This window comes from Ranitomeya imitator, chromosome 2, assembly GCF_032444005.1.
Source record: "Ranitomeya imitator isolate aRanImi1 chromosome 2, aRanImi1.pri, whole genome shotgun sequence".
NCBI classification, from domain to species: domain Eukaryota; kingdom Metazoa; phylum Chordata; class Amphibia; order Anura; family Dendrobatidae; genus Ranitomeya; species Ranitomeya imitator.
Genome location: NC_091283.1, coordinates 337,054,052 through 337,067,775, shown reverse-complemented (window position 1 = coordinate 337,067,775; position 13,724 = coordinate 337,054,052). Strand labels below are relative to the sequence as shown.

The 13,724-nt window shown below is 48.3% G+C and overlaps 1 protein-coding gene across 1 annotated transcript in view; it reads left to right on the top strand.

The window, feature by feature from the left end:
- Positions 1 to 13,724, top strand: part of LOC138666503 (oocyte zinc finger protein XlCOF8.4-like) — a 57,586-nt gene that overhangs the window by 32,212 nt on the left and 11,650 nt on the right. Inside the window, exons 5-9 of the mRNA XM_069754719.1 lie at positions 10,733 to 10,882; positions 11,012 to 11,191; positions 11,274 to 11,397; positions 11,481 to 11,578; positions 11,788 to 11,878. Of these exons, the coding sequence (XP_069610820.1) occupies positions 10,733 to 10,882; positions 11,012 to 11,191; positions 11,274 to 11,397; positions 11,481 to 11,578; positions 11,788 to 11,878 (643 nt within the window). The remainder of the gene's footprint in view (positions 1 to 10,732; positions 10,883 to 11,011; positions 11,192 to 11,273; positions 11,398 to 11,480; positions 11,579 to 11,787; positions 11,879 to 13,724) is intronic.

The window sequence follows — 13,724 nt, the reverse complement described above, 5'->3', positions numbered from 1 at the left end:
CCAACTCCTCTTTTACATTTGTCCAACCCACACTCCATTACACAGAGAGATAGATAGATAGATAGATAGATAGATAGATAGATAGATAGATAATAGATAGAGAGATAGATAGATATGGGATAGATAGATAGATATTAGATAGAGAGAGAGAGAGAGATATGAGATAGATAGATAGATGTGGGATAGATAGATAGATAGATAGATGTGGGATAGATAGATATGGGATAGATAGATAATAGACAGACAGATGATAGATAGATAGATAGATAGATAGATAGATAGATAGACACAGACAGATAATAGATAGATAGATATGGGATAGAGAGATAATAGATAGATAGATAGATAGATATGGGATAGAGAGACAATAGATAGATAGACACAGACAGATAATAGATAGATAGATATGGGATAGAGAGATGATAGATAGATAGATAGATAGACACAGACAGATAATAGATAGATAGATATGGGATAGAGAGATAATAGATAGATAGATAGATATGGGATAGAGAGATGATAGATAGATAGACACAGACAGATGGATAGAATTAGATAGATATGGGATAGATGGATACATACAGATATATCTATTTCCATAGATATGTCCATATCCATGTTTCTAAACCCCTTCACCCCTGGAGCTTTTTTCGTTTATCGCTCCCCTTCTTTCCAGAGCCATAATGTTTCCGTCAATATGGCCATGTGGGGGCTTATCTTTTGCGGGACAAGTTCTACTTTTGAACGACACCATTGGTTTCACCATGTCGTGTAACAGGAAATGTGAAAAAAATTCAAAGTGCGATGAAATTGCAAAAAAAGTGCAATCCCACACTTGTTTTTTGCTTGCCTTTTTGCCAGGCTCACTAAATGCTAAGGCTGTGTGCACACGTTGCGGATTTGATTGCAGATCCGCAGCGTTTTTTGCCGCACAGAATTGCAGCAAATCCGCATTGTAGTGCACAACCAATGTAAGTCTATGGGAGCCGCAGACTTGTTGTGCACATGCTGCGGAAAAGGCCGCACCGAAACGCAGCTTTTTTTTTTCTCCGCAGCATGTCACTTCTTTTGTGCCGAACTGCAGCGTTTCTGCACCCTTAGGCCGGGATCACACACAGCGAGATACGGCCGAGTCTCACAGGTTAAAACCAAGCTCTGGCACCGGCACTCCGGAGCGGAGCGTGCAGCCGCACAGCAATACATGGAGCCGCACGCTCCGCTCCGGAGTGCCGGTGCCAGAGCTTGTATTTAACCTGCGAGACTCGGCCGTATCTCGCTGTAGTGTGACTCCGGCCTCAAACTTTCATTGAGATGTAGAAAATATCTGCAGTTTTGCTGCGGATGTGGGTCCAAGAAACGCTGCAGTTCAGGAGGAGGGAAGTGTGTGGGTGGTGACCAGGGCCGAACTGGCCATCGGGCACTTCTGGCAAATGCCAGAAGGGCCGGTGCCAGTAGTGGGCCGCTGCACTCTTTCCCCCCTACTCCCGCCAGTGCCGCCGCCGCATTCAACTATACCGGCGTCCATGACGCCGGTATAGTTCAATGCAATGATGGAGGAGAGAGCGTCCGCTGACGCTCCCTCTCCCATCATTCCCCGCTCTGCCTCTGACACTGCGGGTGCACGATGACGTCATATCATCGCACACCTGCTGTGTCCCGGGCAGACAGCAGCCGCCGAGACAGGAGCCAGGAGCAGCGCGGGCAAGAGGAAAGGTGAGGAGAGTGTGGAGCCATTATCGGGGGGATGAGATGTGGGTTGTGCTGTATATACCACTGTGTGGGCTGGGCTGTGTATGTACCACTGTGTGGGCTCTGTATATACCACTGTGTGGGCTGTGCTGTGTATATACCACTGTGTGGGCTGTGCTGTGTATATACCACTGTGTGGGCTGTGCTGTGTATATACCACTGTGTGGGCTGGGCTGTGTATGTACCACTGTGTGGGCTGTGTATATACCACTGTGTGGGCTGTGCTGTGTATATACCACTGTGTGGGCTGTGCTGTGTATATACCACTGTGTGGGCTGTGCTGTGTATATACCACTGTGTGGGCTGTGCTGTGTATATACCACTGTGTGGGCTGTGCTGTGTATATACCACTGTGTGGGCTGTGTGTTGTGTATACTACTACGCGGGCTGTGCTGTATATACTACTACGCGGGCTGTGCTGTATTTACTACTACGCGGGCTGTGCTGTATATACTACGACCCGGACTGTGCTGTATACTACTACACGGGCTGTGCTGTATACTACTACACGGGCTGTGCTGTAAACTACTATTCGGGCTGTGCTGTATATACTACGACCCGCGCTGTGCTGTATACTACTACATGGGCTGTGCTATATACTATGCAAGTTGTGCTATATTATATGCGGGCTTTGATATATACTATGGGAGGTATATTATATTCTATGGGGGAGGCCGTGTTATATACTACTAGCTATTGAACCCGTTCTACGCCCAGGTGGCGAGCATTTATATTGGTATATGGTCTCCATCCTGTCATGTGCTGCTCCATCCTGCGCCCCCATCCTGTCATGTGCTGCTCAAATCCTGCACCCCTGTTCTGTCATGTGCTGCTGCCATCCTGCAGCCCCATTCTGACATGTGCTGCTCCCATCCTGCGCCACCGTTCTGTAATTTGCTGCTCCCATGCATATGGCCGGTACACTGCTCCATTATGGTTCATGGCCCCCATAACATGCTCCATAGTATATGCCCCATACACTGCTCCATAAATGTTGATGGCCCCCATAAGATGCTTCATAGTATTATATGCCCCGTATGCTGCTGCGATATATATATATATAAAAAAAAAAAAAATAACATACTCCCCTATCGTCGCTGGGCACCGAGTGCTGGGGGGCCTGAGCAGGCGGGGACACCGGCGCGCTGTGGGGGTCAGGTGCCGGTATTGCCGCTAGCTCAGGCCCCCGACACTTGCTATATTCACCTGTCCCCTGTTCCAGCGCTGCACGCCACTTCTTCCGGTCCTCTGGCTGTGACTGTTCAGTCAGAGGGCAGCGCGCATTAAGCGCGTCATCGCGCCCTCTGAACTGTGAAAATCACAGGCAGAGGACCCGGGAGACAGAGCCGCACGCAGCGCTGGAACGGGGGACAGGTGAATATAGCTTATACTTACCCTCCTGGCGCGTCCCTGCCTCTCCGTTGGAGATCGTGGTGTGCGTTCAGTGTTTACGCATACCTCGATCTCCTGGGAGCGTCACTCTGTGGGGTCCAGACTGCGCCGGCGCTTGCGCAGTCTATAAAGGCTTCGGACAGAGTGACGCTCCCAGTGTTATATTATAGATGTGGCTGTGTTATATACTACTGCGGGGGTATATTCTATTCTATGGGGGAGGCTGTCTTATATACTATGTGGGGTATATTATATTCTATGGGGGAGGCTGTTTTATATACTATATGCGAGCACATTTGCAGGATCCTTTTTTTTTTTTGCCGGATCCGTTTTTTCTCAGAGTTGTATTAGCGCCTGATGGCCACACGTTTCATCCGTTTTTTGCTAGATCCGTCGCTGAGCATTTTTTCGACGTACCGAAAAACCGTTTCTCTGTATGTGTTTTCCGTCCGGCGGAAACAGCTTTTTTGACGTATCCTGCCAAAAACGGATGAAACGTGTGGCCATCAGGTGTAATCCGGCGCTAATACAACTCTATGAGAAAAAACGGATCTGGCGTAAAAAAAAGGATTCGGCGAAAATAAACGGATCCGGTGGAAAAAACAGATCTGGTGGAAAAAAAAAAACATCCGGCGGAAAAAAACGGATCCGGCGGAAAAAAAACATCCCGGTGGAAAAAAATGGATCCTGCAAATGTGCTCGCAGGATGCGTTTCACCCATAGACTTGTATTAGCGACAGATGGCCACAAGTCGCGTCCGTCGTGCTACGGATCAGTCGTGTTTTGGAATACCGTCGGCACGAAAAAACGTTCAAGTGAACGTTTTTTTGGCCGTTGCGGCAGAAACTCCGCCCCCTCCTCCCCGCACTTCAGAATGGGCAGCAGATGCGTTGAAAAACTGCATCCGCTGCCCACTTCGTACACAAATTTCACAACGTGCGTCGGTACGTCGGCCCGACGCATAGCGACGGACCTGTACCGACGCAAGAGTGAAAGAGGCCTTAATGAGCGTTGAATTTTTTAAAAATAAAGAAAAAAACGGCGTGGGCTCCCGTGCAATTCTCTGCGCCAGAGGGGGAAAGCCGACGGCCGGGGGCCAATATTTGTAGCCTGCTATGAATATCAGCCCGCAGCTGTCTGCGTAGCCTTTACTGGCTATTAAAATAGGAGGACCCCCCCAAAAAAATGATGTGGGGTCCCCCTATATTTTATAGCCAGAAAGGCTACGCAGACAGCTGCGGGCTTATATTCATAGCCTAGAGAGGGGCCATGGATATTGGCCCCCCCCCCCCCCGGCTACAAATACCAGTCCGCAGCCATCCCAGAAATGGCGCATCTGTAAGATGCGCCAATTCCGGCACTTAGCCCCTCTCTTCCCACTCCCGAGTAGCGGTGGGATATGGGGTAATAAGGGGTTAATGTCACCTTGCTATTGTAAGGTGACATGAAGCCGGGTTAATAACGGAGAGGCGTCAATAAGACGCCTATCCATTACTAATCCAATAGTAAGAAAGGGTTAATAAAACACACACATTTGGAAAAAAATATTTTAATATTCTTCATTTAACCATACTTACCATACTTCTGCGCCTGCAAAAAAAAGTAAAATAATAAACCGTATACTACCTGTCCGACGCAGTCCAATTAATAACGAGTGTCCCACGACGATCTCCCCTATAGAACAGTGACATCGGGTGATGTCACTGCTCTATAGGACCCTCAGTGACACACTGACAGGAGACAATGGCTCCTGCAGTGCATCACTGAGGTTACTCTAGTTCACTGGTCTCACTTTATGGCAATTGCTGCGTGGGAAAATGTCTCACCCAGCAATGCCAATAGTGAGACTAGGGACTATTTTCTCACAGGGGCGTAGGAATACCTTGTGAGGAATACATGATGGAAGGATACCTTCCATCATTGTGTTCCTGGAGCCCCTGGAGAGTGGTCGCATCAACTGATGCTCCTGCTCTCCACGGGAGATCGTCGTGGGACACTCGTTTTAATTGGATTTCTGCGGACAGGGAGTATATTGTTTGTTTATTATTTTAATATTTTTTACAGGTGACAATGGCTTCGGGGAACAAAGTGACAAGTGATGGTGAGTATGTACTCTATGTTATATGTACTGTATGTCTGTAGTATGTATGTACTGTATGTCGCATGTCGTCGCATGGTGCATGTCGTTGCATGGTGCATGCCGGCGCATGGTGCATGTCGCATGGTGCATGTCGTCGCATGGTGCATGTCATCGCATGGTGCATGTAGCATGTCGTCGCATGGTACATGTCACATGCCGTCGCATGGCGCATGTTGTTGCATGGTGCATGTCGTCGCATGGTGCATGTCGTCGCATGGTGCATGTCGCATGCCGCTGCATGGTGCATGTTGCACGCCTCTGCATGGTGCATGTCACATGCCGCTGCATGTCGTCGCATGGTGCATGCCAGCGCATGGTGCATGTAGCATGTCGCCGCATGGTGCATGTCACCGCATGGTGCATGTCGCATGCCGTCGCATGGTGCATGACGCATGTCGTCGCATGGTACATGTCGCATGCCGTCGCATGGTGCATGTAGCTGCATGGTGCATGTAGCTGCATGGTGCATGTCGCTGCATGGTGCATGTCGTCGCATGCCGCTGCATGGTGCATGTCGTCGCATGCCGCTGCATGGTGCATGTCGCATGCCGTCGCATGGTGCATGGCGCATGTCGTCGCATGGTACATGTCGCATGCCGTCGCATGGTGCATGTCGCTGCATGGTGCATGTCGCTGCATGGTGCATGTCGTCGCATGGTGCATGTCGTCGCATGGTGCATGTCGCATGCCGCTGCATGGTGCATGTTGCATGCCGTCGCATGGTGCATGTCGCTGCATGGTGCATGTCGCTGCATGTCATCGCATGGTGCATGTCGTCGCATGGTGCATGTCGCATGCCGTCACATGGTGCATGTAGCTGCATGGTGCATGTCGCTGCATGGTGCATGTCGCTGCATGGTGCATGTCGTCGCATGGTACATGTCGCATGCCGTCGCATGGTGCATGTAGCTGCATGGTGCATGTCGCTGCATGGTGCATGTCGCTGCATGGTGCATGTCGTCGCATGCCGCTGCATGGTGCATGTCGTCGCATGCCGCTGCATGGTGCATGTCGCATGCCGTCGCATGGTGCATGGCGCATGTCGTCGCATGGTACATGTCGCATGCCGTCGCATGGTGCATGTCGCTGCATGGTGCATGTCGCTGCATGGTGCATGTCGTCGCATGGTGCATGTCGCATGCCGCTGCATGGTGCATGTTGCATGGTGCATGTCGCTGCATGGTGCATGTCGCTGCATGGTGCATGTCGCTGCATGGTGCATGTCGCCGCATGGTGCATGTCGTCGCATGGTGCATGTCGCATGCCGCTGCATGGTGCATGTTGCATGCCGTCGCATGGTGCATGTCGCTGCATGGTGCATGTCGCTGCATGGTGCATGTCGTCGCATGTTGCATGCCGTCGCATGGTGCATGTCGCTGCATGGTGCATGTCGCTGCATGGTGCATGTCGCTGCATGGTGCATGTCGTCGCATGGTGCATGTCGTCGCATGGTACATGTCGCATGCCGTCACATGGTGCATGCAGCATGTCGTCGCATGTAGCATGGTGCATGTAGCATGGTGCATGTCATCGCATGGTGCATGTAGCATGTCGTCGCATGGTGCATGTCGCATGGTGCATGTAGCATGGTGCATGTAGCATGGTGCATGTCATCGCATGGTGCATGTAGCATGTCGCTGCATGGTGCATGTCGTCGCATGTTGCATGCCGTCGCATGGTGCATGTCGCTGCATGGTGCATGTCGCTGCATGGTGCATGTCGCTGCATGGTGCATGTCGTCGCATGGTGCATGTCGTCGCATGGTACATGTCGCATGCCGTCACATGGTGCATGCAGCATGTCGTCGCATGGTGCATGTCGCATGGTGCATGTAGCATGGTGCATGTAGCATGGTGCATGTCATCGCATGGTGCATGTAGCATGTCGTCGCATGGTGCATGTCGTCGCATGTAACATGGTGTGTGTTGTATGTATGTACTGAGTGTTTTTTTTTTTCATTGAACACATTAGCCGGATGATGGGACTACAACTGTCCCATCATTGGCTAATGTGCCAGTCACTGTCAGTGTAGCAGGCAGAGCCCGATGGGACTTGTAGTCCCATCGGACGATGCCTGCACACACATACATACACATATATATACATACACACACACACACACACCAACAACCCCCCACAGGAGACCCCCGGCGCCGAGCGGCACAGGAGACCCACGGCGCCGAGCGGCACAGGAGACCCCCGGCGCCGAGCGGCACAGGAGACCCCCGGCGCCGAGCGGCACAGGAGACCCCCGGCGCCGAGCGGCACAGGAGACCCCCGGCGCCGAGCGGCACAGGAGACCCCCGGCGCCGAGCGGCACAGGAGACCGCCGGCGCCGAGCGGCACATGCCGGCACCCAGACCCCAGCGTCAGGCATCCACGCACTCCCCCCAGCAGAGCCAGCACAGCCCTGTCCTCAGATCCCAGCGTGAGCAGTGAGCACACATAGCCCCGCCCGCCCCCAGCACAGCCCTGCAGGCAGCCCCGCCCCCAGCCCAGTCACTTTTGCTGAGTGACTGCAGACTGTGGGGGCTGGTCACGCCTGCTGCTGACGTCACGTCAATTTTCAGAGCCTGGAAATTGACGTGACGTCGGCGGAAATGAGCGGCGGCTGCAGTCTGGGGGTCATGTGACCCGTACCCAGCTGCAGCCATAGCGCCGCTCACAGGCAAAAACGACAACGCAAGGTATTTACACAATGCAATAGGGGCCCTGGGGGGATACATTGGGGGGTTACATGAAAGTAGTGGACAACCCCTTTAAGGCTGCTTTCACTTCAACCAGCTCCTGTCCTGACTGTTGTACTATCCTAGACCAACCCCTGTACCGTAAGTCAGTGCTGGAAGCAATGGCCCAGCTCACTTGTACCTCCTGCTCTTCACTGCAGGCATATAATCCCAAGCAGAATCTCCAACGTCTCTCGTACCTGAAATAGTGAGGGCTTGGACTCCGCTGTTGCCTGGAGTAGTCTGGACTCTGGGTCTTGTCTGGTGAAAGTCTGGTTCTCAGGCTTGGCTGGCGATGTCTGGATTCTGGGACTCATCTGGTGCCACCTGGGTTCTGCTTCCAGGCATGCCACAACCCACTACCTCATGCACTTTACCTGGTACCTCGGCCTCAGTTTTTTTCCTGGCACACTTCCTGCCCGTTCTTTGCTTTTCTCCAAATTTGTTTCCTTTTTTTTTGTACTGGCCTTTTATATCATGAAACTGCATCTTCAAGGTAGCATCTAGATTTTTCATTGCTGAAACGCTCCCTTTTCCCATTGATTCTTTAGTGTCTCACCTGGATGGCGGATGTCAGTCTTCTTGTAGAAATGCCACAGATTGCTGAGAATTCCCGCTTCCTATGGCACACCTTTTTAAAACCCCTTATGCAGTATGTATGATGCCACTCACACAGTAAAATGTTCAAACAGTGCTGACATCTCTCACACAAAAGGTATTTCCATGTTACCGCCACCCACTCTCACAGTATGATGTTCTCATAGCACCACAAATTCACCACACACAGTATAATCTTCTTACAGTACCACCATTCCCTCCACACAGTATAATATTCCCACAGTACCACCATCCCACCACACACAGTATAATGTTCCCAAACAGTATACAATAATCTTCTCACCGTATCGTCATTCCCTCCTCACAGTATAATATTCACACAATACTACCATTCCCCCACACACAGAATAACCTTCCCACAGTACCACCATTTCACCATGCATAGTATAATGCTCCTACAGTACTGTCATGTCCCCCACACAGTATACTGTCCTCATAGTACCGCTATCCCCCTACACACAGAACAATGCTACCAAAGTACCATCATCCCTCCATACACTATATAATGTTCCCACAGTACTGCAATCCCCTCCATCCTGAGTGGGGGTCCTTACTTTGCTTTGTGTAGCAGGCTGTAGCAGCCATAATACTGTATGAGGTGCTGTTTTGGACCATCATATTGTGTGGGGTCCATCATACAGTGTGGGCGCGCTCATACTGAGTTACCTTGGTCACCAGGGGAAGCATTTTCAGTTGATGACTCTGACAGGGATTAGTACGTGAAAAATACAGACTTTTGGTCTATCTAGTTGCAGACTTAAATTAACAAAGGCAGCATGTGGTCTGCAGAGTCGGGAGATATGACTCCGCCAAATATATATATCTGATATATCTTTTTCCTTTAAGTTGGAGGATCCAATTATAGCTATTGCTGTTGCTCCACTGTGTATAGGATAATGAAGTTGTTATGGACGAGTCTAATATTGTGCAGTGATTCTGCTATCCCTATAGTTATGGATATTTCTTGTTGCAAAAACTGTGATTTTTTTTTCACTTTAAACTTTTTTTTAGCCTTTTCTTAAACAGTTCTGATTAGTGTGATCATACAACATACAAGCCTCTGCTGGCTCTGGTGATGCACTGTACTACTGTAGTGCCGTGTATCATCACTGCCTGTCAGTGTAATACTAACGGCCCCATACACATGAGATAAGTGTTGGCTGACCGGTCATTTGGCAGACAGCTATCTCTCCCAACTCCCCCATACTCACAAATATTCCGGCTTTCCTATGGTCTGTATAAGAGAGTCGCCTCCAGACTCCCCTAGCGGAGGATTATCTACAGGAAGAACAAACGGATTAGCCTCTGAAATTCAGGATGCCAGATCCTTCTCTGCCCTGTCGGGAGGCCCCGAAATATATTATATGGTCGGCCAAACCCCCCAAAATCAGTGCTTTTATGTAACTTTAGTCTAATGTGTATGGGGTGATGAAAGGTAACTTATTGGATGCTGCGTCTGGCCCGGCCTAATAAACCTTCGCACATTGCAGGCCCAGACACAATTATTATGCATGTAAGTGTCGTAGTAACTAGGCCGCCCCATACTATCGAGTACTTGGGGGAAGAGGGTATTCAGCAGGACTCTGTCACACCTTCTTAGATGCCATGTTTACTTTTCACAACAGCAAGTGGATAAACTGCCAGTGGTTTTGTTGCAGCCGCCCCTGTGCCATCCATCTATGTCCCAAAAGGGTTCATATAGACCACCAGTGATGATGGAGTCAGTGACGGACTCTGGACAAATGTGTTTCTAGAGCCGTAGTAGAAGATGAAGATGTCGTCCTCATCATGAAGTCGTTATTTCTCCTGTCACGTGTAATGAATATCTCCTGCAGTATTGCTAATGCCGATTCCAGTGTCGGTAAATGAGACGAGAATTAGCGTTATGGAAGATGAGTCTATGAGGACCGTATTCAGCTGCCGACTCTGAGGAAGAAACTGCTTGTTGTCTGTGGCCTAAATATATAGGTTTTATTAGTAGATGTAAAGAAGAAAACTAAATACTGTAAAATAATAAATCTCCTCATATGTTTCCCTTAATATCTCCAGTAATTTTATTATTACACAGGATTTTTATGATATTACATCGGCTCATCTTCTCATTCAGGTTCCTACAATATTTGATCCTCACAGTGAAGATCTTCTATATAAGAGAATTTTCCTGATTTACCCATCAAAAACAGATATGGACAGAGACAAGATGGCGGAGAAAATATTACACCTCACCCTAGAGATCCTCTTCCGGCTTACTGGAGAGGTGAGAGATCCTGATGACGTCACGTTACATCATTCTTATCTATGGGAATAACAGATGGACAGAACTGGAGAGGTGAGGACTCTGGAAATGTCTGTAGTGATATTTATTAATGTGTCTCTCCATAACCAGGATTACACAGTAGTGAAGAAGACCTCTAGTGAGCCCTATCAGGACCCTGTGTCTGAGGAAGGGGGAAGATCCCTGAGCCCAATCACGGGGCCTCCACCTCACCACCTGATACATGAGGACATCAATGACCAGAAGATCCTAGAACTCACTTACAAGATAACTGAGCTGCTGACTGGAGAGGTGACACTACTGGGAATGCTGGGACATTATATAGAAATGCTTTGAAGTGATCCGGGGATGACAGTATCATTGTATGTGTCAGGTTCCTATAAGGCATCAGGATGTCGCTGTCTATTTCTCTATGGAGGAGTGGGAGTATTTAGAAAGACACAACGATCTGTACAAGGACGTCATGATGGAGGTTCCCCAGCCCCTCACATCACCAGGTAATAGACAGGACTAAATACACACGGCCTATAATTATCTGTATGTAAAGAATGAATTCAGTCCCTGTATGTGTTTCCTCCAGATCTATCCAGTAAGAGGACAACACCAGAGAGATGTCCCTGTCCTCTTCTTCCACAGGACTGTAAACAAGAAGATCCCAATGTTCCTCAGGATCATCAGGTAGATGGAGAGAAGGTGTCATGAGCTCTCTCCTATGATGTGTAGACGGCTGTGAAGGTCTTGTGAAGGTCTTGTGCTTATTCTTGTTTTATCCACCAGTATTATATGATTTATACTTGTATAATGAGAACGGTGGAGATGGCAGGATTAGAGCTGATCATAGATGTAACTTCTCCACATGTCTGTGACTTTTACAATATTTGTTTCAGGGTGAAGATCTGACCCATATTAATACTACAGAGACATATGTGAGGGGTGATGAGCCGTGTAAGAAGGAGATTCCTACATATGACTACACAGGTGAGTAGTAACCACTAAATACAGAGAAGTCACAGATTTTTCTCAGTCACTGGCTGTGGCTGCTTTATCAGTGGTGTAGTTCGGCTGTGTCACAATTGTGTGATCACCATTTTGCCTTTAGACCACAACATTCTCCTCTACTGAAAATTGTTCAAATTACTTTGTGAAAGCCCTTTTCTATAGAACTTACAAGCTGGAGGATCCACCAGGCTGGGATTATGAAATGCTGAGCCTTACCTGCACAGATCTGTAAACTACAAAGCCAAATGACAGTGTACATAGAATGTGCTGACAAGTTAGAAAATCACTAAGGCTTCTTTCACAATAGCGTCGGAATCTCCCCGTCGCAATGCGTCGGGGAGAGATTCCGACGCTAGCGTTTGCTGCATTGCACAATGGGTGCAGCGGATGCATTTTTCCGGCGCATCCGCTGCCCCATTGTAAGGTGCGGGGAGGTGGGGGCGGGGTTCCGGCCGCGCATGCGCGGTCGGAAAAAGCGGTCCGTCGGGAGAAAAAAACGTTACATGTAGGGTTTTTTTCGCCCGACGGTCCGCCAAAGCATGACGCATCCGTCGCAAGATGGATGCGAAGTGTACCAATCCGTCGCAAATGCGTCGTCAATAGAAGTCTATGGGGAAAAAACGCATCCTGCAAGCACTTTTGCAGGATGCGTTTTTTCTGCAAAACGACGCATTGTGACGGATTTAAAAAAAACGCTAGTGTGAAAGTAGCCTTAAAGAAAAATATTATGATGGGCCTCTAAGAGAAAGCGGAGGTTAATGATGCTGTTGGCTTCCTAGATCCCTGATATCTTATTGGATGAATCCACCTTCTCTCTCTTTTGTGCTGCTGAATGTGATCATATGGTCCCTACAAGACCAGGTCCAGTCTTTGTGGCCAAACTTCGCTTTTATGATCAACAACATTATATGTGCTGTGAGGCCAAGTGTGAATTTCTATACAATAGCAACAGAGTTTCCCTTTATCCTGACTTTTCAGTTTCTGTTAAAACCAACTAACTTCAAATAGGATCATGAAGAACTACATAAATACATTACACCGGTGCCATGATATATCTCTAAGCTGTGCATGTCTGATGGCTGTAATATACATTTATTCACACCTGCAGGAGATCTGTTGGCTCGAGCCCTGGTTTCATGGATTCACTCCACGTCATAAATTCCATTATGTTTTCAATCCTAAAGGATTCGGATTGCTGAACGATGTCTTCTGAAATGAGGAGCACTAATACTTTCTCCACTCCTCTAGTCGGTACCCATGGTAGCTCCAATGGTCCACTATAAATAAGTACAGCTCCAGTTTAGTGTTGGAGCTCTCCCCCAAACATACTTTTTTGTTGGAGGTGGAATGCTTTTTTTCAATATTTTTTTATGTATATTTTACAGGATTCATTCTGTCTGATAGTTTGATTGTGACGGGATTGTCCTACCTCACTTATGTGATTCTACAACTACCGGGTAGTCTTTAAAAAAAGGTCTCCATTACCATTCTTCCAAATGCCCGAGATTTAAATTTAAGACACCTCAGCTCTGCAATATTGTAAATTTTTTTCTTTGTTATCATTATTATTTATTATAGCGTCATTTATTCCATGGCGCTTTACATGTAAAAAGGGGTATACATAATAAAAACGAGTGCAGCAATATTATACTATAGTACTATAGAAGTTACCGACTGGTACAGGAGGAGAGAGGACCCCGCCCTCGAGGGCTCACAATCTACAAATTTATACGTCCAATATTTCTTCTTGAAACTCATCTGAGAGAAAATATTGGCCCTTACTAGTTGAGATTGTCAAGAGCCACATATTCTAAGTACCCCAAAT